Here is a 26,394-nt window from a genome sequence, read left to right on the forward strand (position 1 = left end):
CAATGCAGAAACAACATTATCCACTACAAATAAATCAACCCTATACAAGGATTGATCCTTCTCTTTAGACAAGACTTCAACACCCTCCAAGTATTATCCCAACACTTCTCAATATCAATTAAACAAACATATAAAGTAAAACAATTAATGTAAAAGAAGAACAAACCACAAGATGAGATATATCATGGTTCGGTAATTTGCCTACGTCCACACTGCGAGTTCTAAGTTTTACTAGATGTCTAGAGTAACAGATTACAAGAGCTCTCAATTCACTCACAAAGAATGAACACTCAACTCACTAAGAATTTCTCTCTTACAATCTTTCTCTTTCTTTCTTTTGGTTAGGTTAAGTTTTTACAGAAAAAACTTTATATTTATACTATTTCCAAAAATAGTCGAAGTCGTGCTGAAATAAGGTGAGGCGCGGGCGCGCCCTTGGCCAGGCAAAAGTCAAGCGCGTGCATGCCTAACAACTTGATCGTTTGCTAAGAAAGGAGCGCGGGTGTGCCCTTGTCCAGACATACATAAGCGGGGGTGCGCCTTACAAACTTTAGGTAGCCTTTATGCTCGATGGAAGTTATTGAGAATCACGGAACACCAAGATTTTGAAACACACTTGAATCTACAAAGTGACTTGAGAGTTACTAAGTGCATGCTAATTGATTTGGGTTTCTATGGGCCTAAATTTACCTGGTCTAATAATCGTAGATTTAAATATCATGTTATGGAAAGATTGAATAGAGTTCTGGTTATCCCAACTTGGCTTGAATTGTTTCCACATGTTTTTGTGAAATCTGTTGTCTGTGTTACATCTGATCATTTAGCTTTGAACATCAACCTGAAATGTAACAGTGGTAAAGTGTATAGACCCTTTAGATTTTTTAATATATGGCTTAAAAATTCTTCTTGTATTCCTACCATTGAGGAAACATGGAATGCTGCTAATCATAATAAATCGGACTGCAATGTCTTAACTAAACTTACAAAAACTAGAATAAAACTTAAAAAATAGAATAAAGATATTTTTGATTGGGAATATGTTTTCCAATATTAGAAAGATTCAAAATCGGCTTGAGGAGCATATGAAAAATACTCTATCTGAGGGCATATGTGAAAAGATTAGAGCTCTTAAAAGTCAACTTAATTACTGGCTTGATAAGTAATAAGGCCTTTGGCGCCAAAAATTGAGGCTCTTTGGTTGAAAGAACAGGGTAGGAATACCAAGTTTTTTCATACTTCTACTATCTATAGAAGAAGAAAAAATTGTATCAATAAGTTGAAAGATGATAATGACAACTGGTTGGAAGGTAGGGACATGATTGGTAAGAACATAAACTCTTTCTTTCAAGACTTATTTAAATCTGATATGTATGTGAATAATGCGGATATAGACTATTTTTTGTCCATGTATTACTGATATTGAAAATGATATGCTTATTAAAATTCCTTAAGGTGAGGAAATCTAGTTGGTGGTTAAAAAAATGGGCTCTCTTAAAGTCCCTAGACCTGATGGTTTACAGGGGTTTTTCTTCCAAACTGCTTGGGATGTGGTTGGACTAGCAATTATTGACTGTGTCTAGGATTTTTTCTGTAATGGTGTCTTAAACCCCAAGTTCAATGAAACTTTTATTTATTTAATTCCTAAAATTTCATCTCCTGAACATATTTCAAAATTTAGACCCATCAGTCTTTGCAATTTTATTTATAAAATTATTTCAAAACTTTTAGCTAATAGATTAAAGTGTCGTATTCATAAGATAGTATCCCCTTTTCAAGGAGCTTTTGTTAAGGGTAGGAATATAGGGGATAACATAGGCCTTGTAAGTGAAGTGTTTCACAACATGAAGAACATGTATAAGAAGAAGGAAGGATGGGTAGCTTTAAAACTTGATATGGCTAAGGCTTATGATAGTCCAGTGGTTTTTTCTAAATAATATTTTTGAAAAGTTTGGTTTCAGTGAAAAATGGAGAACTTTTATTAATCAATGTTTATCTTCTGTTTCTTTTAAAGTGTTCCTTAATAGCTTTCCCTTGGAATAGTTCTTCCCTCAAAGGGGATTGAGACAAGGGGATCCTTTATCTCCTTATCTTTTTATTCTTATTTCTGAAGCTCTCTCTCGCATGATTTATAAAACTGAAAATGATCATGCTATACATGGTATTAAAATTAGGAAGTATGCTCCTCCCATTGCTCATTTATTATATTATGATGATTTACTGTTTTTCACTAAAACTTCTTTAAGTGAAGCAGGTGTTCTTAAAGATATTCTGCATGAGTATTGTCTGGCCTTTGGCCAAAAGATCAATTTTGATAATCTAGTATCTATTTTAGTAGGAATGTGCATGCTAAACATAGAAATTTTTTGAGAAAATACTGGAACATGAGAGAATTTTCAAATAAAGATAAGTACCCATGGGTACCTATTTTACTCACTAGCAGTAAGAAAGCTGATTTTGATTACTTGGTGAATATTGTACATAATAAAATAAAAGGTTGGAGAGCCATGCTTTTATCCCAAGCTGGTAGAACAGTTTTGATCCAAGTTGTAGCTCAAGTTACACCCTTTTATGCCATGACCTCATATTCCCTCTCTGTATCTGTTTGTGACAATGTGGATAAAGTGTGTAGGGAATTTTGGTGGCATGAGGATGATGAATTTAAGAGTATCTACACTATTGAGTGGGATAAACTTTGCAAGCCTAAGTCCCTTGGAGGATTAGGTTTCAGGAAATTTTCTGATATGAACAAAGCTCTGTTGGACAAACAGAGTTGGAGAGCTTTAAAGGATGAGAATTCCATCTGGTTTAAAACTTTTATGCGACTTATGGAAAAAAAGGTATGGGGACAGAACAAAAGTTACCACCTAATGCCTCTTACTTCTGGAGAGGGGTCAATAAAAGTTTTGACCTGGTACATAAAGGGTCTATCTGGAACATCGGGGATGCTACTCACACCTCTATGTTCAATGATCCTTGGCTTATGTTCCATGATCATCCTATACTGATAAAGGATTTGCACCCACCAGTGGGGATCCATAAATACTAGAAAGTGAAAAATCTCATGAATAAGAAAAGATCAGCATGAAATGATCAACTTATTGACCAAGTGTTTGATCCTATAGAAGCAGGGTTTATCAAGGGAATACACATCAAACCACAGGATGGAGGGGCGGATGAGTTAACCTGGTGGCCTGCTACTAAAGGAAAATTCTCTATCAAATCTATTTTTCATCTACTCAAAGCAAAGGATTGGGAGGGATATGACTCTACTTTTCAAGCAAAAACTATCAGAAGAATTTGGAGAGCTTGTCTGGCTGCTAGGAAACAAGTTTTCATGTGGAAATTATACATGGACATATTTCCAACTGGAGAGAAGATATAGAAGAGGATTAGGAACAATGATACCATGTGTGGCTTTTGTTTCAGGAAAAAAGAAACTAACTGTGGAATACATCTTTTTTGAATGTGATTAGGCAAAAACTTTGTGGTTTGTTTTGCCACTGGATTTACGAACAGAGGTTAACAGAGGATGGTCCATTAGAAGATGGGTGGATAAGATCAGCATGGAATGGTGTGAAAACAAGGTCCCTGGCATAGCAAATTTGGCATGGGTGTGTATGCATGTACCCTACAGCAAACTATGTGGGATAATAGGAATCTGGAGAAGTTTGATAGAGGAGCAGCGGTTAGGGGGTCTATACTAATATCTACAATGATTTAATGGGAGAGAAGACTCAAAACTTTTGACAGGGAGAGTCTAAACCCTACTTCTTCTGTTAACACTACAATTAGGAATATAAATTCAAACCATATCCCACATGCTTCAACATCTACTAGTAATATATCTACTTTGCATTATCATATAAGTAACATCGCTCACATGCCTGATTATGTAAATGCTAGGTTTGACGTTGCTTTTAATAAGAGATCTCTATCAGGAGTTGCTGCTACTATGGCTTGGAATGAAGAAGGAGCTTTACTTGTTGTCCAGTGAGGAGATTCACATCAAAGTCAGCAGAGGAGAGCAAACTTCTTGCAGCCGAGGTAGTAGTGAAGCTGGCACATCACTTAGGAAGAGGAAAATTTCTTTTTGAGGGTGACAACATCAACGTTATCAAAAGTTTGAGCACCCAGGAGTCTAGTATTGCTTGGTCTTTATAAAGCATTACGAAAGCAATTATCAGAACTACTAATAAATTTAATTTTTCATGTTTTAGATGGTTAAGAAGATGTTTTAATGGTGAGGCTCATGATCTAGCTAAATGGGCTTATAGCTCCTTTGACATGAGTACTCTACCAAAATATTGCTCAGACTTTCAGTGTACCCCTATAATTCTATAATATATATATTTGCATGTTTTGTAGCTGAAAAAAAAAATTGCTAGTCTTGAGAGGGAGTTTGAGTTTTCTACTCATTAGAAAGCAGTCATTGGATGCTTGTAGTCGGAACATGCAAAAAAATTTCTACTTGCTATTCTGATGGAGGGACTTGGACAGCATATGTCACAGGTGGAGTATCGTGCCATTCTCAGGTACCGTCTTATGATTCCTCTGTACTCTGACGAGGGTGTTTGCCCTATATGCAAAAAAAGTAGATTAGATGCTTTTGGGGACCATGCAGTACATTATAAACATTTTCCTGGTTTTAAATACCGACATGATCATGTTAGAGACATTTTGTGTGATGCCTTTTGGAGGGCTGGGGTACAAGTGAAGAAAGAGGCTCATGTTAACTTTCTCACTAATCCGAATGAGGGTAGATTGACACTTGGCCCGGATGTCTTGATTTATAGTTGGTCCGAGGAAAAACATGCATGTGTTGATGTAACTGGAGTCTCTCTATTGGTAGGGTTGGGGAATGGTGACTTTGAGGTGGGAGAAGCTGCTAAGAGGGCAGCAACAGGGAAGATGGAGAAGCATGGGGAAGCTTGTAGGGCTAATCAACATTGTTTTATTCCGTTCAGTTTCGACACTTTTGGGTTCTTGGAACAACAGTCTGTTGAGCTACTCAAGAGACTTCAGAAAGTTATGGACAGTAACGTTATGACAGCTGGTTCTAACGAGTTTGTTTTTAGAAGGATAGGATTTGCTATTCAGAAAGAACTTGCGGCACAGCTTGTTGCACGCTTGTCATAATTATTTTTAAAATTCGTTATCATTCATTATCAGGAAAAAAAAAAAAAAAAAAAAAAAAAAAAAGAAGAAGGATTCGCTGGTTCTAACGTGTTTGTTTTTAGAAGAATAAGATTTGTTATTCAGAAAGGACTTGCAGCGCAGCTTGTTGCACACTTGTCCTAATTATTTGTAAAATTCCTTATCAGTATCAATAAAATTTCCACTTAAAAAAAAAAAAAAAAAAAAAAAAAAACTTGAGAGGGAGTCTATTTAGTATGTCGGGTAATATATCCAAGGGAATTTCATTACATCTTGTTATGTCCATACCACCCACACCAAAAATCCTTCTTCATCTAGTTACATGAGAAATTTGCAATTTATATATATATATAGAAATATAGAACTAGCTTTCTACGAACGGGTGCCGTTATATTAAATTATTCTAAAAAATATTTGAACTATGTAGATAGATCTATTTATGAGATATGAATATTACATTGGTCACTCATCCAAATTTCTTGCAATATGAAAATCACACTCAGAAAAATAATAATAATAATAATAATAATAATAACAACAACGCACTTTTATAAAAACCCTTCGAGTTCTTTTTGTTGTTTAATAATAGAAGTTTGATAAAAATTTTGTGAGAATGCCCAATGAAAAGAAATTCATATTGAATATGCTCTACCAAACCCAAAAAACCGTCGGCACAAATCCAAACCACAACAAACAAAAGCACTACCATAAATCCAACCCAAACAGCAAACCTAGCATCGAAACAAACCCAACTCCATCAAAACCAACAAACAACCATACCCATCTAATCAGTTAACCAAACCACAGTGTACAGAAATAGAAACAAGAAGGAAAATAACCAAACCATCATGACTTTGTTTTGTTTTGTTTTTTTTTTCCTGCTATGCTGTTAAGGTGGGAGGAAATTGAAGACTGTTGTGGGGGTTTGGTTGTGGTGGAAGTGCTAGTGGGTGGTGGGAATGTGAACAATTCTGTTGGTGGTAGATGGGGGATGATAAGGGCTGGGGAGGTGTTGACGATGTTGTCGGATGGTGGTGAGGGCGATGCTGGTGGGTGGTGGATGGTCGGGTTGTTTAAAGGATGATGGTATTTGCTAGTGGGAGCGGTGGCCGGTGATGGGGGCGGTGTGGGGCTGGGCGCGTGTTGCACAAGAAGTGCGCTGGGTTTCTTGCTAGAGAAAAAGTACGCAGAGAAGAAGAGTACGACAATGGGTTTATTGTATTTTTTTTTCCAGTATCAGTGAATTGAGGGGAATGGGGAAGGTAAAGGGAGATGGTGACGGTGGTTGGTGGGTGTTTGGAAGTCAACTGGACGGCCGGTGATGGAAGGGAAAGAAGATAAATAGTTAAGTAGACTTGTGAGGCTGTAGAGGTCAAAGGCTCCTCTATCAGTCTTATTTCTTAGAGCATCTTTAGGAGAGCAACAAAAAAAACACCAAAATTTTGAACCAAAAAAACACCAACCATATTTAGGAGCAACATCAAACTACGCGGTTTTGGATAAACCGCGTTATATAGCTCACGCAGTTTTCCCAAAACTGCGCCACTAAAGCCCATCTGACAGGCCCAAACCCACGAGGTTTTGCGAAAACCACACGGTGTTCTGAACACCGCGTGCTATTTCTATATATACATGACCAAGACCGCGCGGTTCAATCACTTTCAACTTTTCTCTCAATTATAAACTCTCTCCTTAGTAAAAAAAAAAGTAAAAACCTACCTAAACTCTTGAAATTTTATATGGATCCTTTTGAATCTTTCGAGGGTGATGATTGGCAGTACACAAACGACATTGGCGATGGGGGAGAAGAACCCGAGAATGTTGCGCCGACTGAGAGACATCCTTATGTACTGGAGTATCAGATGAACGACTTCGATTGACAATTTGCACCAGGTGAAGCACTTGATATGGAAGTTGTGTCTTCTACATGTGATACAAAACACGGTCGAAAGTCGCGATGGCTAATACTCGTGTAATTAATTAGTTTTGATTAAATATTTTGAATATTATGCATTAATTAGTTGAGTTGGACCAATTAATTATTTATCTTATACGCATTATTATTTTTTACAATATCTCAATGTTATTGACTACCGAGTTAGATCGGCTTTACTTGGTGTTAGAGAGTGGTGGAAGGTTATTAAGAGTTTGGATGAGTTTGTACACATTAGAGATAGTATTTTGTATACACCTTTGGGTTTTTTGGTTGATGTGGATTATGAGAAGGCTGATTGGGCAGTGGTCATAGCTTTAGTAGAAAGATGGTGGAGTAGAACTCATACATTTCATTTCCCTTGTGCGGAGTTAGGGTTCACACCACTAGACTTCACCCTGATTTCTGGATTGAGTATCGGTATAGGCTAATCGATACCTTTTCATACAAATTATGAGAATATGGATAGTATGCTTATGAGTTTTCCTCGCTTGGATGCAGATGCTTATGAGTCTTCTGGTATTAAGTTATCTCATATTAAGACTGCATATATGGAACCCCTCTTGGATCCTGATACATGAGCGGAGTTAGCTTTGACTGTTCTACCTGGTAGTGAGGGTGCTGATGTGTATGTTAGGGCTTTTTTTTTATGTTTTTTATTGGGCATGTTCTGTTTCCCAATGGTCATTCTACGGTATGACTGGGATATTATGCTTATGTATCCGGTTTGCATACTATGAGAGATTATTACAGGTAGCTCGAAGTATATGCCACTTGATAGCCGCGTTAGATAAAGCTTCACCAGACTTTCGGAAGTAAAAGTCCCCAGATTGTAGGATTCACGGGACTTTTAGAGATTTGGTTTTATGAGTACTTTCAACTCTTTGTCCTAACATAGACATGATTGCCGATACTACCCCCTAGATTTGGTAGTTGGTCAGGGCCTCACTTGACTTGTAATAGGGGAGAGATTAGAAATAATGTCTGCATGGCTCGTGCTCAGATTGATATTAGATCATTGTCATCTATTGAGTGGAGACCTTGGCATTTGTCTATCGCTTTGATGATCCAGTTATCAGATCCTTGTGTGTTGTCACGCCCAGAAGTTATTTTTGCCGCGCGGATCAGAAGGTTTGGCACCGTGGCGGCGACGGATGTTGGAGGCGATAACCGGACGCTATGGAGTTTCATGTGCTCCCATGCCAGATGTTAGTGATGCGAAGTCGAGGGATAGAACTCAAGTTCATGAAGTTCATGCCAGTTGTGGTCCTTGGCCAGATGCGTCTTCTTTTGTTGTTGAAGCGATTGTCGATCAAGATTATAGATGGTGGAACCGTGTCTCTATGGGTCCGTTGTTGCCCCCTGTTGGTCGGGATAACAACTTCGAGTTTGTAGGCCTGGAAGGGATGAGACGTGAGCTACGTATTCCTTATCCGCCACAGCCTGTTTACAACCCACAACCTCTGAATGCATATCGTCCAGCTCCTGTGTCTACCAGTAATCCTCAGATGTTTGCCATGTGTGGACATGATGGGGAGGCTACTTACATTTCCATTCTTGAGGTGCCTCATGCTCGTTGCCATGAGTTAGAGTTGCAGATTGATCAGTATACCACGGTGAGTTTAGTTATTTTATTTTTCTTATTCATTATATATATAATATGTACTCACAATGTATTTTCTTGGATTTTCAGGCTGAGATTCGGGAAAGATATGAGAACCAGATTTGTATGTTTGATGGGATGAGGACTGCCGTGTATCATTATAGCCAAGAAAGGGAGGAGGCATATTCTCAAACATATCGCCAATCCCAACGTCATGCGTGATGAGACTTCGGCGTATGAGGATATTCAAAGGTACACGCTTGACAACATCGGGAAATGAGGAACTTCAGTGAGGTAGTTAACCTTTGTGCGCATTGAGAGAAGATCTTGATTCTCGGGTTAGGAACTTAGAGGAGCGAAATGAACATCCAAATAGAGAGAGAGAGACATCGAGTGGTAAGGGGCGAAGAAGATAGCTAAATAAATTTTATGTAATATGATAGGTTTTAGATCATTTTGGATATTAGATCACAATCATAGATTTTGGATTGCACAATTCTTAATTTCTTTAATTTTTTCGATTTTGGATCACAATTCTTAATTTCTTCAATTGCACAATTCTTAATTTCTTCAATTGCATAATTCTTAATTTCTTAACTTCTATGCACAATTCATAATTTCTTAAGTTCTATGCACCACAATTCTAATTTTTTGAAAAAACGCACGCGGTGTTGGCAAAACTGCGCCAATAGAAGCCCAAGCCCAGGCGGTGTTGGCAAAACCGCGCCATAGAAGCCCATTTAGCAAGCCAAGCCCATGTGGTGTTGGCAAAACCGCGCGGTTTTTCTAAAACCGCGTGAGTGATTTGATACAGCACCAAAGCTGTAACCAAATATTAGCCGATTTGGTGTTTCGTTTGGTGTTTTTTTGGTGTTTTCATCAACATGTGACTCTCCTGAAGTTGAAAAAAATACCAAATTATTAGAAATTTGGTGTTTGATGCTAGGTTGATATCACTCCTACAGATGCTCTTACTTCTGTCATTTTATTTGTTGCTTCACACAATTGGTACCAAACTAAAAACCGGATTTGGGCTTTGCTGACTAATATATGGGCCGGAGTCCTTGTATACACCAGTAAACATTGACAACGAACTATAACGGTTCTCTGTTCCATAAACCCAATCCGCTCAGAACCCAGAAGTGGTGTTGAACGATCATAATGCCAAGCAAGAAGAAGAACAAGAAAAGAAAATTCGAAGATACACGACCCAAAATCCACCCACGAAACAAATACTCAGAAAACCCACCCGATTTCCGTCACTTAGCATCTCTCTATCCTTCTTTCGAACCATTCGTTTTCTACACTCACAATAACCGACCCAGAATCGATTGGACCGATTTCAATGCCACTCGTGAACTCACACGTGTATTACTCGATCACGACCATAACGTTAAATGGTAATCATTCTTTACTCATATTTTCCCCCACTCCGCATCATCTTATTTTAGTTTATTTTTTTTGTAGGTGGATTCCGGATGGGCAATTATGTCCAACAGTGCCAAATAGGTCCAACTATATTCACTGGATTGAAGACCTTCTCGCGTCCGATATTATTCCGAAAAATAAAACTAGTGGGGATAATGTGAGTGGTTTTGATATTGGAACTGGTGCTAATTGCATATACCCACTTCTCGGTGCATCGTTATTAGGTTGGAGCTTTGTTGGTTCAGGTTAGCTCATTTTACTTCCATTTTCAGTTCATGTGTCTTGTTTTTAGCAGATATAAATGTGCGTAATTTTATTGTAGATGTGACCGATGTAGCGCTCGAATGGGCGGAAAAGAATGTTAATAGTAATCCACATTTATCAGAGTTAATTGAAATTAGAAAAGCCTCTAGTGATAGTCCGTTGGTTTTAAGTGAAACTACGCTTGACACGGGGCGAGTTACTGGAGAAGTGGTGGAAACGTTTGCTTCAGAGTTGAAAAAGGATGATAATGTTCTTATAGGTGTGGTTAGGGATGACGAACATTTTGACTTTTGTATGTGTAATCCTCCATTTTTCGAGAGCATGGAGGAAGCTGGGTTAAATCCAAAAACTGCGTGTGGTGGAACACCTGAGGAGATGGTTTGTCCTGGTGGAGAAAGGGCATTTATCATGCGTATCATTGATGATAGTGTTGTACTGAAGCAGTCGTTCAGGTAAATTTTTGCTGCATTGGCCTGTCTACTTTCCTCAGCTTTAAGTATCAAAGATATTCCTTATTTCTAATTGGCCATTGATTATTATTTGTGTAGGTGGTTTACTTCGATGATTGGAAGGAAAGCGAACCTGAAGGTTTTAGTATCAAAGCTTTGGGAGGTGGGTGTCACAATAGTGAAGACCACTGAATTTGTCCAAGGTGAAACATATCGATGGGGACTTGCATGGTCCTTTGTGCCTCCAGCCAGGAAGGTGGTAGCATCTCATGTGGCAGAGAAAAGCAATATTTCCTTTATGCTTGAGGTATGGATATTTCCTTTTTGTCATTTTTCTTTGATATGAATTTGATCTCTTAGCAAATGATTTTGTAGACAGAATTCTATAAGATCAGCTGTTGTAACTTTGAAGTTTTTAAACAAGTCAATTCAATAAGATCGGCTTGTGCGAATCCTATTTTCAAAGGGGTTACGTACCAAGTTTCATGTGTAATTGGGATGTCCTAGTAAGTTAGATGGGATAGTAATTGGAGAATGGTATATTTGTGTCATATTGGTAGATTCTTGCTATGAAAACCACTTTGTAACATATTGTAATTATTTGACTAGTTTATGAATTGTGTTTTATCGATAAAAATAAAAAGGTTGATTAAGGTCACGCATGATGACATATTTTTCTTTCTAAAAGACCAATTAAATAATGACATATACAAGACTATTGGATTCATATCTCTTATAAATAAAAAAAAGTGAAAAAAAAAAAAGACAAAAGTTAGAACGTTGTATCTCATTCACTGTGGCCTTTATAATCCGTCTTCTATGTGCCAATGGGATTTTGTTACCTACCTTTTAATACTATATGTTGTTAAAGAGAACATTTATCAATTCCATGTTTTTCATTCCCATTCCCATAAGTTTCATTGCATCACCTGGAGTTATTGCTTGATAGATGCTTACATAAAGAAAATAATTGTATCTCCATACATTTGTTTATGTTTAGGTTCTTACCTTGCAATTTATGTTTTTTCAGGGTCTTCAACGTCAGTTCAGTGCTGTACATGTATTGAAATCAGTCGAGTCATATTTTCTTGCTAGTGGTGCATCTTGTAAATCTGATCCCTCCTCATTTGTTGTAAATGTAAGAGTAAATACCAATTCTTCCTGCTATATTCTCTATGAAGATTGTGTTAAGGAATGGTAATAAAGAGCAGTGTGTTTTTCTAGGTTACTCCGTCTAAGGAGTACTGTCACTTAGTCAATAAGAATGGGGATGAAAATGTTGATGAAGACACTAGTTACCAGCTTATGCAGCAGACATCTGGTTCGAGTCTGATGGATGAACTTTGCTTCGAATCTCGTAATGATTTTCTTTTTGCATCTTTTACTTCTCTTCATCACAATGTATGGTTTTATTCTGCTTTGAATTGTTCTGACCATTTTATGAACTATTCTTCTTGTAGGTGTTTCAGCAAATCCCAGGGACACTTTTACTGAGAGGATCTTTACAGCATAGAGGGAGTCCTCTTTCAGGTTCTTAAGTCCGTTCTATTCCAGATTTGGGTGCATTTGTTGTTTTTTTTTTCTTGGGAACTGATTTGGTGAATTCATCTTTCTAAGTAGTTGTGGCAAATTCAGTATTTTGATTAGCAAAAGAGAAAAAATTACTAGTCAATTTCACTTTAAGGAAATTATCAACCTCCTTTTTGTAGTGGAATATATTGTTTACAAGTATTTTAAATAGCATACAGGGATCGTGAGTATAGTTTATTTGCACAACTCGTAATTCTTAGTTAAGTGTTCATTCTGGCAGTTCTCATTGCCTTCTTTTGTTGAATAGCTATAGTTTTTTGCAGGATTGTTTCCACTGATAATTAAACAACTGGAGGAAGTTCTGAAGAGGGAGTTTTGTAGGGAGGCCAGGTGAATGGTTGTACTAGTTATCATTGCACAACTACGACCATTGCAAAGCTGAAGTTGCAGAGGCACGCTACTGGAATCAGTTAACAGGTAAACTAAATGGTCTGCTGTATTTACTGTGCGTTGCTTGCATATTAAATTATAGATGTATTGGCTCTTATCTCTTTATAAAAGAAAAAATTAAATTACATATCTCTTCATACCAGATCATAATGAAGCTTCTAATTGACCTTGCTAAGCTAATTTCAAGCAAAATCATTACTTGGTGATCCTGTAAGCGGATTTCTATTACTTGCTTGTGCTCTCCTTAATGTGAAAAAGTTACTTTGGGAGTCTTTTTGTTTTGGTAGAGTAGCTTCTCTTTTCTATATTACTCGTGAGAAAAGTTTTTGGGTGACACATAAAACCCATCAGCTTGGTTACTTTTTAATATTACCAAATGTGAAAAAACGCAGAGCAAAAACCTAAAATGAAAAACAGGGAAAAAAAATAAGTCTCGCTATTTAAGTTCTCTGAAAATTTTAGGTGTGATTATTCAGACTTTTTCTTAATCTTTTCAAATGCGCTAGGGAAACAGTCGACACTTACCTTGGGAAATAAATGATCTTGCAAAGGATGTCAAGCAGATGATGGCCGTTAGTCTTACTATCACTCTGATTTGGAATTATCGAGCCTCCGTCGAAATGGGCCTACCATCGGAAGATTCTGTATCTGTTGCTTTGTCCGGTTTGGCACCGGTAGATTACTGTCCTAGATGAACGAGGCAGCTGCATGCAATCTACTTACATATAGCTCTCTCAGTACTAGTGGAATAACCTCACTCTTGTATGATACAAACAAGTTGGAGAGTATCTAAGTTAATGCGCTTACAAAAAAATAGTTTAAATTCCTGTAAATTATTGTTGATTTGTATGATGTATTATGATATTTCTATGGGATGCAAGAGTCAAATTATTTCTTGGACTGGAAGATATTATCTTTGAGCCCCCCTCAGTAGGACAGTAGATTCTTCCTGTCTATTTAAGAAGAAATGTTGTTTGTGTTAACTTAAATAGTGCATTAATCCTTTGAATCCTGAACCAATGTGTACTTTGTTATTTGTGATCTTGAACGGTGCACTAATCCTTTGAGGCCCTGAAACCAATGGATAGTAGTTGGGCACTGGCAAGTAATAACAAGAGCCGACGTGATGCAATTCTGGCGGACTTGGACTGTATGTACCTGGTTAGATGAGTTTAGGGGCGGCTGTTGGAAACTTGGAATGCATTATTAGGCTTGAGAATTTAAAAGACTGTTGTCTGAGCTTGGGATAAAAAAATTGGGTTTCTATCAATTCCACAAAAAATCTCCCAGGCTATCGTGTTTGAGCATCTCTAGGTGGTGGAGGCATGTCATGTTTGAGGCCAAGTTTGAGAACAGCATCTTCAAACAATGACCACTCTTGTTGGTAGAAGCAAATCTAGTTAATAGTAGGACTCATTTTTATTTTAAATATTTTTTTTTGTTAACAAACCACAAATTTACCTCCACAAATGCGGCTAGACACTTGATGCTTCTACGTTTGAGCGACTTAGAGTTTGATTTGGCCGAAATGACACTTGATGCCTCTACGTTTGGGCGACTTAGAGTTTGATTTGGCCGAAATTCCTAATGGTGGAAGCAAATTGACACTTTGATGCCTCCATCTAGAGATGCTCTTAGTTTCTCGACCTTTCATATTTTGTACGGGCGTAAGGTCTAACTTTTTAATTCCCCGATGAAAAATAAAAGTGTAGAGCTTGAGTGGAGATTAAGATCAGTCTTCTTGTAAGCAACTAACTCAGATTAGATTTTTCTATCAACAGGAAATCATTCAATCCAACGCTCACAATCCTCTCTTTCATTCATTACATGAAACGTGGTTGCGTTTGAAAAACAGGCGCTTAAAATGTGAATATCTATCCCTATATCACAACCGTTTATTGTCAAATGTCCCGTCCACGTGAAGAACCTAACTTCCATTAGAGCCTTCTCTAGAAAAAGAGAGGTTACTAAATGTGAATATATACTCTCTACTTTTTCTTTTTGTGTTGCTTTAACTTTCATATTCTTTAACCTTTAGAAAATAAATTAGAATCTTCTTTAATCTACTTCACAAGATCTAATCATTGCAAAACTTTAAGATTTTAAGTTCATTAAAGTTCATAGTATTGTTAGTTGATGGAGTTCGCATGAATTCGATGAAGTTTGCATTGCCATTTCTTGTATGTACACTCTTGTTACTCGGCTTTCTTGATGCCGATACTCCGAATCTATTCTTTGAATGGACTGTTTCTTATGCTCAACGGTCTCCTCTTGGTGTACAAAAACAGGTTTAAATGAATTTTCTTTTATCCATTTTCTGTGTTTTCTGTCAAATAATTTGATACCATAGTAATCCTAATGTTTATTTCATCTTAGGTGATCATGATCAATGATCAATTTCCTGGCCCACTATTGAATACAACGACAAACGATATTGTTAACATTAATGTTTTTAACAATTTGACTGAGCCTTTCCTCTTTACATGGTAATTATCGTTTTCGATTTACGTTTAAGTTTTATTGAACTATATTTTTTATGTAACGGTTGGAATGTTGAAATTTAGGAATGGAGTGCAGCAGAGGAGAAACTCATGGCAGGATGGAGTGCAAGGGACTAACTGTCCAATTCTACCTGGGCGAAATTGGACGTATAGTTTCCAAATGAAGGATCAGATTGGAAGCTTTTTCTATTTCCCATCTCTCCTCTTGCAAAAGGCAGCAGGTGGATATGGTGCAATACGTATAAATAATCGACCGGTTATACCAATACCCTTCAGCACACCCTACAAGGAATTCGACATTTTGATTGGTGATTGGTTCATTTCAGATTATCAGGTAATTCATGTGTAGCGTACTGTTACTTGTTTGGTTTAATGGACTACTAGACTTAATGTAATTCAAAGAAAGTAAATGTTGATCAGGACATGCGTTCTTCCCTTGATCGTGGGATTCCCCTGCCATCATAACCTGATGGGATTCTTATCAATGGGCTTGGCCCTTACCTGGCTAATTTTGACTTTCGACCAGGTAACGTTTTCTTCTTTTTGGTCTCAATCAAGCATTCTTACTAGGCTTTAAGTACTGGTTCCAATATGCACTAATATGACCCTGGGATGGACTGGTCTGATTCAGGTCTGTTTCCTTTAGGTATATTGTGAGATATTATTTGGGGGTTGTATGCTTTTTATGGTCCTTGTAGGAGTTGTAGGCTTGTAGCAACTCTGAGTAACTTCCCAGAGTTCAAAAGTGAGCAAAATTCATGCTGAGAGTAACAAATCAAAGAATGACAAATCCCATATGAGAACAGTTAGCTCTCAAGTTTTGGTATTCATTCCCCATTTCCGTGCCCAAAATAGTATATGAGAACACATGACAATGAAAAACTTAAGAGTTGGAGAAAAGTTTGTTCTATGAAGTTTGAACAGTTGAGAATTATTGTTTTGGTTACCAGGAGCGACCTACCGGTTAAGAATATCAAACTTAGGGCTCAAAACATCTCTGAACTTCAGAATTCAGAACCATTTGATGCTGTTGGTCGAGAGTGAAGGATCCTACACCCTGCAACAATACTATCGAACTTTAGACATCCACGTTGGCCAGTCTTACTCAGTCCTTGTTACTGCAAATCAGACGGACGCCATGTCCTTCTTTATGGTTGCATCTTCTCGATTCCTGGATCCTGGGGTCATGGGGATTGCTATTATACAGTATTCAGGTTCTCAAGCAAATCCGACTGGCCCGCTCCCAATTGGACCTGCACCATTGGACTACATCTACTCGATGGAGCAAGCACGTTCAATAAGGTTTGAATCTCTTCTTAAGATTTACAGAGCACATTTGTTTGTCATGACAATGTAAATCCCCTAAAAGTGGACCAGAATCCTATCTGCCTCTTGAGTCATGGGATTTTGCAGATAAACGCTGGGATCTGCTCTCCCGAACTCCAGAAGTATTGGTAAGCCTGAAGTATTGGTAAGCCTGTTTTAAATGAGATCAGTAACTCTGATGCTGGTGGGGTTCGAGCCCCAGACCTCTGGTATCATCACCCAAAGGTTTTACCGACTTTGCTAGTCGGCACCTGCTTCTCACTTTTAATTCTAGCAACTTAACAAGGATAATCCCACAAAGCTGTAATGTGAGGCTTTTAACAGTTTAATTATAGTCTTCGTGAAGGGTAGGCGGTAGACTAGAATATTAGATACATGAAGTCATGAACAGAATGTCATCTTTGTTTAGATAGCACAGATGTGTATGGCATTTAGGAGCATAATACTGCACACAAATGCTTCACATTTAGTTCATTGACATTACATTTTTTTCTTTTAACAGATGGAACTTGGCTGTTGGAGCGGCTCGACCAAACCCACAAGGGTCATTCCATTACGGCCTTATTAACATCTCCCGCACCATGGTTCTTCTTAATGATGTGGCAGTCATCGATGACCATCAACGTTACACTGTGAATGGCATTTCTTTTGTGAACCTAGACACACCATTGAAACTGGCAGACTACTTTAAGGTCGACAAAGTATTGGGAGTAGATGCATTTCCAGACAAGCCAGATAGTCGGTCCCCTGCATTGGGCACTTCAGTTATTGATGCCAGTTATCGGGATTTCATCCATGTGGTGTTCCAGAACACCCAACTAACCTTGCAAACTTGGCACCTCGACGGTTACAATTTCTTTGTTGTTGGGTGAGCTCTCTCTTTCTTTAGGCTACCAAAACAAGCTTTTCAAATAAAACTGTACTAATATGTTTTGAACTGTGTTAATGTACTCCTTAAGCTAATATACATTGTATAACACCCCGTGTTTTAGTTCTCTTATTTTCATAATAATAATAAATAATAATAATAATAATGAAAATAGATAATGGATAGAGGATAATTATCGATTCTGGATAAAGCCCGTAGATAAATGGATAAGGGTTGTCCTTTGTTTTTCGGGAGTCTTCGCGACGCGTAGAGTTTTGGGAAAAACACAAATGAGGGTTTTAGAAAAAAAATGGGAGTTTGACCGACGAAGGAAAGGAGATTTTTCCCCGGTAGGCGGTTAATAATCGGAGAACGCTTCACGGTGAGTAGATATTTTCATTTGAATTTTATATAAAATTCTCGTTAGTTGTCGATTTCACGATGTTGGAAAATGGTCCGTGGCTGTGTTTTGATTTAGTTTTAGTATTGTATTCTTTTTAGCGAAGAACGGTTTATATTCATGTTTATGGATTGAAGAAAACTCTCTCTCGAATTTGTCTCGAACCTTGATAACAAGCGGGTAGTTAATCGATTTTAGGCCTCTTGTTAATAGATGGGTAAGTCGGCGATTTTTGGTGGTCACGTTTTGGTGAAAGAATATACACTGTTCTTGGCGGCTAAAAGCCAAACAAAGAAATGGTATTGATAGTCTGTATTGTTAGTTGAATGGTTGTTGGGTTGTGTGTGTGGGGGATGGCGAGTGAGGGCGGTGAAGCTTGGAGAAAGCTTGAGCCATCGTCAATGGCGCATTCTATCGATTTGGGTTTTACTTTGAACTTGGGGTTATGCATTTTTAAAAATCGTTTGAACTGTTTGGTTTGGATTTGATGTTTGTTTGTATGTTGGAATGTATATGGGGCTGTCGAATTGGAGCTTGGGAAAATCCATTAATGGCGGTTCGATTTGTAGATCTAGTTTGGTGACGAAGTTTAAATTTTCATCTTTTGAGGTTGTTGTTTTCATTAATGTTGTTGGGTTTCTTATGGGGGAGTCTAACCGACTTCTTGGAATGGGAGTGGGTGGCCGGAAAAATTTTGGTGGCTGGTGGTGGTGGTAACTGGTGAGAAGATGATGAACAGTAGAAACCGATTTTGGGCTTGGGCCCGAAAATCGTGGGCTTATGGGCTTTAGTTAGATTTTCAAATTTGGATTTTTAAGTTAGACTTTGGGCCTTTGACTTTGGGCTTTTGGGGTTAGATAAGTTTGGACTGGTTGACTGCTGTTGACCCTTGGCAGGTCGACTTTGATTTTGACCAGAGTTGACTTTGACTTTGACCAGAGTTGACTTTGACCAGTTGACCCGAAAATTTGACTTTTTCCTAAAATTATGATTCGGTCTAATAGGATAAGTCTAGGACTATTAACGTGCTTGGCTTTAGGCTAAGACCTTTCTATATATACGTGTGTACGTGTATTAACTAATATGTGATTGTGCAGTATTTTATGATATACAACGTTATGACACTTAGACATTCATGAAATTAATAACGCGTAAACCTAAAAAAATCGTGAATCAAGATATTTTTAAATTGGTTCTCCGAAAATAATAAATACAATAAATTTCAATAATCGTAAAACAATTTACCACATCTTTTAGAACTCTCCACGCACAAGTTTTAGAATTGAGTTTTATTTGTTGATGTCATATGTTATATGTTAGTGGGCATTTATTGAATGTGTCATAAATGGCCCGTTAAGCGTTATATAGGGGTATTCATTGAATGTGCCATGAATGACCGGGTATTCATTGAATGTGCCATGAATGACCAGATTGTTTGGACTACCCTGAGAGGAACTAAGGTATTCGCCTTCATTGGGTTAGTTGTATTCCTTGAGTGTGTCATGCGGGAATGTAAGGTTGGGTATTCCTTGAATGTGGCGGGAATGACCTAAGGTACATATGTTGTGAAATATGTGTATAAGAAAAGTAATTGATTAATTAATAAGATAAATTAATTTGATTATCGCGAGTGTATTTGGGCTTGCATTGAATACCTATAGGATATCTACACATATTATATAAAATTGCTAACTTTCTTTTGCGGGAGGGTAGGACTTAATAATATTTTTTGTCTTGGACGGGCCTACCTACCCTTATCTGACAATGGATATCGGTAAGTTTTAAATTCAATGGTTTAGATATTAAAACGCGAGTGATTTGAATGAGTTAATAAGATGGAAGTCTTGCTTGGGAAGAAGCTATGCTTAGGTTGAAATAACGGAACTACCGCCTTCCAAGCCGTGAATGATTAGGTTATGATAGATATAAAGTGATTGTTTGGATTATTAAAGTATGATAATGTTTATATGTGTTTAGTCTACTCATACCAAAGAAATTCAATTTTGTCGACCCATGTTTGTTTTGTTTTGTTTGGCGTGGGTGTGTTCTTGGGAACATAGGTGGAAGGCGATGGAACCGCTGCGTGTGATTGGGATTCTGCACCCCGGAGCAACCGGGAGTTTATTCATTAGGTCCGATTTTTAAAGGATGTAATAACGTAGTTTCCTTTTTTATATGGAATGAGAATACGATGTTGAGGACCTCATATTCTTAGAATTTTATATTGATGTTTTATTGATGATTTTTATAAAGGAATAAAAAGAAATTTTGGAGAAGATTTTTGTTGTTAAGATTCTTTATGATGTGGGTTTTAGGTTTTGGCATGTGTAGTATCCACCCCGTCATAGCCTGAGTTTTTAGACAATTGAATATAGTGATGTTTGAGATATTTATATTTCAAATATTCATTTATTTTAATTGTTTAGAAAATCGGGCTGTGACATTTTGGTATCAGAGCCTAGGTTAGCCTAGATTTGGAAGGTCTAGGTGATCCTCGGAATGTGGTGATTGATTGGGTGTGTTTGAGTTTAAGATGTTTGGAGTATTACTAATAGAAGTCCGTTTTGTTTTAAGGTGATGGTGGAGATAACAATGACGCATCGGTTTGGAAGTAATACCATATCTGGCGATTTGGGATCAATATTAACTTCGGTTGGTGGAAACTATTCGGAGGGGTCAACATGCTAATCTAGGGATCCTTTTGCTAGGAGAAACAAGGATTTTATAACTTTAGGAGGCCAGAAGTTCAAGGGAGAGAAAGGGGCCATTGATGCTGAGAAATGGGTTACTATGTGTGAGTCCGTGTTTGCTAAGATGCAACTCACTGAGGTGCAGAAGCAGGAGTTGGCTTCTCACCAGTTGGAGGGGTCAGCTTTATTTTGGTGGAGGTCTATCAAGGATAATGTGGATGTGGGAAATATGACTTGGGAGGATTTCCAAGTAAGATTTGAGGGAAGGTTTGTTCCTAATGCTGTTAAAGAGCAATTAACTGAGGAATTCTTTAATTTGACCCAAGAAGGGAAAACTGTTACGGAGTACGTGACTAAGTTCAATGAACTATCGAGGTATGCTCCTTATCTAGTGGATACCCAAGTAAAGAAGAACCAGAAGTTCATCCGTGGACTAGAGCCATATCTATCGAGGTTATTTGATACCCTTTGATTCGAAACTTTCGATCGCGTGTTAGATTTGGCATTAAGATATGAACAATTGGATAATAAACCCAGAGATGAGAAGATTAAAGAGAATGCCCCAAAACAAGCCAGTTTACACCTTATTTCTAGTCGACCACGCCAAGGGCGGAGAGAAAAAAGTCAAAGATCACCCATATAATAGGCAAACAAGTAAGCATGTGAATAAGGACGCCGAAAGTGCTTCACTAAAGAGATTTGATGGTAATTGTTTGAACGTGGGGGAAGTTGGGCATACTATTCAAGATGTCCTAAACCAAATGAACTAGTAGGCAAGTGTTATAAATGTGGGCAAATTTGGGACACTATGCTAAGAACTGCGACCGGTTAATGTTAGGTATGTTTGAATTTGTTGTTTGCTAGTTTCCTTTATTGGTACTTAGCGTGTAAGGAATTATCGCATGATTATGAAAATAAAATGCCGTTTGCTTTTTAATGGTTAGTTTCTTATGAAATTTATAATTGAAATTGTTCAAGATGTTATAGTGTTGTTTTCCTAACGGAGTTTTCTATTTTTAGTAAGTATTGACTAAAAAGAGGAAATAGTTATTTTAAAATTTCATATTTGCGTAATTTGGAATTTACCCAAGGAATAAGGAAAACCCTTTTATAAAGGTTGGAGTTGAAAGTTTTATATTGTCCAAGTTATGTATATCGTTGGTGTGTGATCCAATATACATAACATCTCTCTCAGATGCATCGTTGGAGTTTGATCCAACAGTATACATGTACACCGTTGAGTGTGATCCAGTGTGCATACCACACATTGTTGGTGTTTGATCCTATGTGATGGTAGAGAGTTAGTATGCATCGTTGGTGTGTGAACCAGTGTATACTTGCATATCGTTGGTGTGTGAGCCAGTATGCATGCATCGCATTGTAGGTGTTTGATCCTATGTGATGGTGGACATAGTATAAGCCGTTGATAATATGAATCAGTCTATACGTTTTATATTTTTATTTTCGAACATGTGGTGTTTGTGAGACACTGAGAGAAATGTTGATATATATGTAAATACTAAGAGTGGAACTAACTGCCTCGGTGTGAGAGGAACTACATTGCCTTCTTAGTATGACTTAACTTGAAGAATATGAGTTTTGATAAATTGAGAAATAATGAGTTTACTTAAGTGTTGAAAATTAAAGAAACTAATTACGTTTATTTCTTTAAAGGTGTGTATACTTGCGTATACACGTATGTCTCATTTTTATTGTTTGACGTACTGTTGTTTGGTTAATCTACACTCTACCTTGAATCTCGGGACGAGATCCTTTTAAGGTGTGTATATTATAACACCCCGTGTTTTAGTTCTCTTATTTTCATAATAATAATAAATAATAATAATAATAATGAAAATAGATAATGGATAGAGGATAATTATCAGTTACGGATAAAGCCCGTAGATAAATGGATAAGGGTTGTCCTTGTTTTTCGGGGAGTCTTCGCACGTAGAGTTTTGGGGAAAAAACACAATGCCGGGGTTTTAGAAAAAAAAATGGGAGTTTGACCGAAAGGAAAGGAGATTTTTCCCCGGTAGTTTGGTTAATAATCGGAGAACGCTTCTGGTGAGTAGATATTTTCATTTGAATTTTATATAAAATTCTCGTTAGTTGTCGATTTCAATGATGTTGGAAAATGGTCCGTGGTCTTTGTTTTTGATTTAGTTTTAGTATTGTATTCTTTTTTTAGCATAGAACGGTTTATATTCATGTTTATGGATTGAAGAAAACTCGTCTCCGAATTTGTCTCGAACCTTGATAACAAGCGGGTAGTTAATCGATTTTAGGCCTACTTGTTAATAGATGGGTAAGTCGACAGATTTTTGGTGGTCACGTTTTGGTGAAAGAATATACATCTGTTCTTGGCGGCTAAAAGCCAAACAAAGAAATGGTATTGATAGTCTGTATTGTTAGTTGAATGGTTGTTGGGTTGTGTGTGTGGGGATGGCGAGTGAGGCGGTGAAGCTTGGAGAAAGCTTGAGCCATCGTCAATGGCGTATCGCGATTTGGGTTTTACCGGAACTTGGGGTTATGCATTTTTAAAAATCGTTTGAACTGTTTGGTTTGGATTTGATGTTTGTTTGTATGTTGGAATGTATATGGGGCTGTCGAATTGGAGCTTGGGAAAATCCATTAATGGCGGTTCGATTTGTAGATCTAGTTTGGTGATGAAGTTTAAATTTTTCATCTTTTGAGGTTGTTGTTTTTTCATTAATGTTGTTGGGTTTCTTATGGGGAGTCTAACCGACTTACTGGAATGGGAGTGGGTGGCCGGAAAATTTTGGTGGCTGGTGGTGGTGGTAACTGGTGAGAAGATGATGAACAGTAGAAACCGATTTTGGGCTTGGGCCCGAAAATCGTGGGCTTATGGGCTTTAGTTAGATTTTCAAATTTGGATTTTTAAGTTAGACTTTGGGCCTTTGACTTTGGGCTTTTGGGGTTAGATAAGTTTGGACTGGTTGACTGCTGTTGACCCTTGGCAGGTCGACTTTGATTTTGACCAGAGTTGACTTTGACTTTGACCAGAGTTGACTTTGACCAGTTGACCCGAAAATTTGACTTTTTCCTAAAATTATGATTCGGTCTAATAGGATAAGTCTAGGACTATTAACGTGCTTGGCTTTAGGCTAAGACCTTTCTATATATACGTGTGTACGTGTATTAACTAATATGTGATTGTGCAGTATTTTATGATATACAACGTTATGACACTTAGACATTCATGAAATTAATAACGCGTAAACCTAAAATACGTGAATCAAGATATTTCGTCGTTCTCTGAAATAATAAATACAATAAATTTCAATAATGCGTAAAACAATTTACCACATCTTTTAGAACTCTCTACGCCACAAGTTTTAGAATTGAGTTTTGTGACTGCTGATGTCATATGTTAGGTGGGCATTTATTGAATGTGTCATAAATGGCCCGTTAGCGTTATATAGGGGTATTCATTGAATGTGCCATGAATGACCCGGGTATTCATTGAATGTGCCATGAATGACCGATTGTTTGGACTACCCTAGAGAGGAACTAAGGTATTAAGCCTTGCTTGGGTTAGTTGTATTCCTTGAGTGTCATGCGAGAATGTAAAGGTTGGGTATTCCTTGAATGTGGCGGGGAATGACCTAAGGTACATATGTTGTGAAATATGTGTATAAGAAAAGTAATTGATTAATTAATAAGATAAATTAATTTGATTATCTGCGAGTGTATTTGGGCTTGCATTGGAATACCCATAGGATATCTACACATATTATATAAAATTGCTAACTTTCTTTTCGGGGAGGGTAGGACTTAATAATATTTTTGTCTTGGACGCCGTCCTACCCTTATACAAAGAATGGATATCGGTAAGTTTTAAATTCAATGGTTTAGATATTAAAACGAGTGATTTGAATGAGTTAATAAGATGGAAGTCTTGCTTGGGAAGAAGCTATCTTGGGTTGAAATAACGGAACTACATCCTTCCAAGCCGAATGAATGATTAGGTTATGATAGATATAAAGTGATTGTTTGGATTATTAAAAGTATGATAATGTTTATATGTGTTTAGTCTACTCATACCAAATAAATTCAATTTCTTGACCCATGTTTGCTTTGTTTTGGCAAGCGTGGGTGTGTTCTTAGGAACATAGGTGGAAGGCGATGGAACCGCAGGCGTGTGATTATTGGGATTAGATTTGGAAGCAGATCCGGGGAGTTTAGTTCATTAGGTCTGTTTTTTTGGAAGGATGTAATAACGTAGTTTCCTTTTTATATGGAATGAGAATCTGATGTTTGGAATCATTATTATTCTTAGAATTTTATATTGATGTTTTATTGGGACAGAAGATAGACTTGTTATAAAGTAATAAAGAGAAATTTTGGAGAAGATTTTGTTGTTAAGTTTCTTTATGATGTGGGTTTTAGGTTTTGGCATGTGTAGTATCCACCCCGTCATAGCCTGAGTTTTTAGACAATTGAATATAGTGATGTTTGAGATATTTATATTTCAAATATTCATTTATTTTAATTGTTTAGAAAATCGGGCTGTGACACATTGTCAGATATATTTTTTTATCATTTTATATCAAACAAATATTTGACTCAAGCCACTTCACAAACTAAAGTATGCCTTTTGATTGGACTTCCAGGATGAATTCTGGAAAATGGGATGAGACCAAGAAATCAACATACAATATGTACGACGCTATTTCTCGATCTACTGTTCAGGTTTGTGGAAACATTTGAATTTTACGTTTATCAATGTTTAAACATATGCCATATGCAAGAGGTGATCCAAATTATACTGTTTCGTTATTTGAGCAGGTATATCCAAATTCTTGGACGGCTATATTGATAAAGTTAGACAATCGGGGCATGTGGAATATAAGATCACAGGATTCAGAAAGATGGTATCTTGGGCAAGAGCTATATATGAGAGTAAAAGCCATTGGAGAGGACGACCCATCGATGATTTCCACGAGAGATGAAGCTCCTCTACCCAACAATGTCATCAGATGTGGAAGACTTGGTTCTGTCTAGTATCCTGATTTCTTGGTTCAGTGTTAGTGTCTGTATTCTAAACCCTTTTTTAAGGAAAAATACTCTGTTTTCCAATCAATTGGCGCTGTGAACAGAGATTTTGTAAAACGTTTTGTTGAAGTAGAAAAGCAGGGTCTGGTTTTTTTTACTATCTACATATATTGTAACTATGGGCTATACAAATATACTCTATAGTCTATATTATTTTTCGGTAAACATACTCTATAGTCTATACACCAATTAAATCATACCCTGAATTAATTATGACAGATGATATCAAAATAGAAAACTTGTGAAGTTCACTCTTCCAGCACATCAAGGGCACATCAAACCTACCACATGCGTTCCAACTAATATTTATTTTCAAAGGTTGGTCATGGGACCAGAATACATCAATTTTTGTTGCGTTGGCATAATAATGTAATTGTGGAAGTGCAAGACCAATCACATATCTTAAAGTTTTGGATAAGTTCTATTTAGAATTGGTTGAGCATGTAATTAGACGAGAAATACCTGAGCTCGGTTTTAACTGGAAGAGTCTATCTTTGCTTATTAATCGAGTTTAATAGGATAATTAAGCTCTAAGAAATATTGACAAATAGTCTAAAATCCTCTACAGAATCAGCTTTTGTTGACATATATTGAGCTTCTCTACGTTTGTGAACTTCGAAAACCTAATGGTTGTGTTGGTAAAACACATATTTTTCACGATCCTATGTAAGAATACGATATGATGATCATTCTTCAGTATGAACGAAATCAGAGGTCCT

The 26,394-nt window shown here is 37.2% G+C and overlaps 2 protein-coding genes across 5 annotated transcripts; both read left to right on the plus strand.

Moving 5' to 3' along the window:
- The first annotated feature begins 9,786 nt into the window (after positions 1-9,786).
- On the plus strand, positions 9,787-13,717 carry FIO1 (methyltransferase). 4 transcript variants are annotated; one of them, XM_086591523.1, is made up of 9 exons: positions 9,787-10,090; positions 10,158-10,363; positions 10,456-10,834; positions 10,931-11,138; positions 11,862-11,969; positions 12,056-12,188; positions 12,292-12,361; positions 12,685-12,838; positions 13,326-13,717. In XM_086591523.1, the coding sequence occupies exons 1-7, from the start codon at positions 9,852-9,854 to the stop codon at positions 12,342-12,344; spliced, it is 1,326 nt and encodes a 441-aa protein (XP_086447649.1). In that variant the 5' UTR covers positions 9,787-9,851; the 3' UTR covers positions 12,345-12,361; positions 12,685-12,838; positions 13,326-13,717. The 4 variants fall into 4 exon arrangements, with proteins under 4 accessions (XP_086447649.1, XP_086447647.1, XP_086447646.1 ...); XM_086591521.1 differs by having other exon boundaries at positions 9,789-10,090; positions 10,441-10,834; positions 12,292-12,369; positions 13,318-13,717; XM_086591520.1 differs by having other exon boundaries at positions 9,789-10,090; positions 10,441-10,834; positions 13,318-13,717.
- Positions 13,718-14,840: 1,123 nt separating this feature from the next.
- SKS18 (SKU5 similar 18) lies at positions 14,841-25,567 on the plus strand. Its single transcript, XM_086591519.1, is given in 7 exon segments — positions 14,841-15,099; positions 15,188-15,297; positions 15,376-15,646; positions 15,733-15,838; positions 16,263-16,614; positions 17,141-17,506; positions 25,234-25,567. Coding segments are annotated over 7 exon segments (1,443 nt in total). The 5' UTR covers positions 14,841-14,958; the 3' UTR covers positions 25,331-25,567.
- Positions 25,568-26,394: the final 827 nt, after the last annotated feature.

Source organism: Coptis chinensis, chromosome 2 (genome assembly GCF_015680905.1).
Source record: "Coptis chinensis isolate HL-2020 chromosome 2, ASM1568090v1, whole genome shotgun sequence".
NCBI classification, from domain to species: Eukaryota; Viridiplantae; Streptophyta; class Magnoliopsida; order Ranunculales; family Ranunculaceae; genus Coptis; species Coptis chinensis.

What these genes read in the sequence shown, in the direction of transcription:
- FIO1 (XM_086591521.1), top strand. Translation starts at nt 9,852, where the DNA reads ATGCCAAGCAAGAAGAAGAACAAGAAAAGAAAATTCGAAGATACACGA. An exon ending in TTGGAGCTTTGTTGGTTCAG is followed by an intron (nt 10,364 to 10,440) that starts GTTAGCTCATTT and finishes ATTTTATTGTAG; the next exon opens with ATGTGACCGATGTAGCGCTC. An exon ending in ATATTTCCTTTATGCTTGAG is followed by an intron (nt 11,139 to 11,861) that starts GTATGGATATTT and finishes ATGTTTTTTCAG; the next exon opens with GGTCTTCAACGTCAGTTCAG.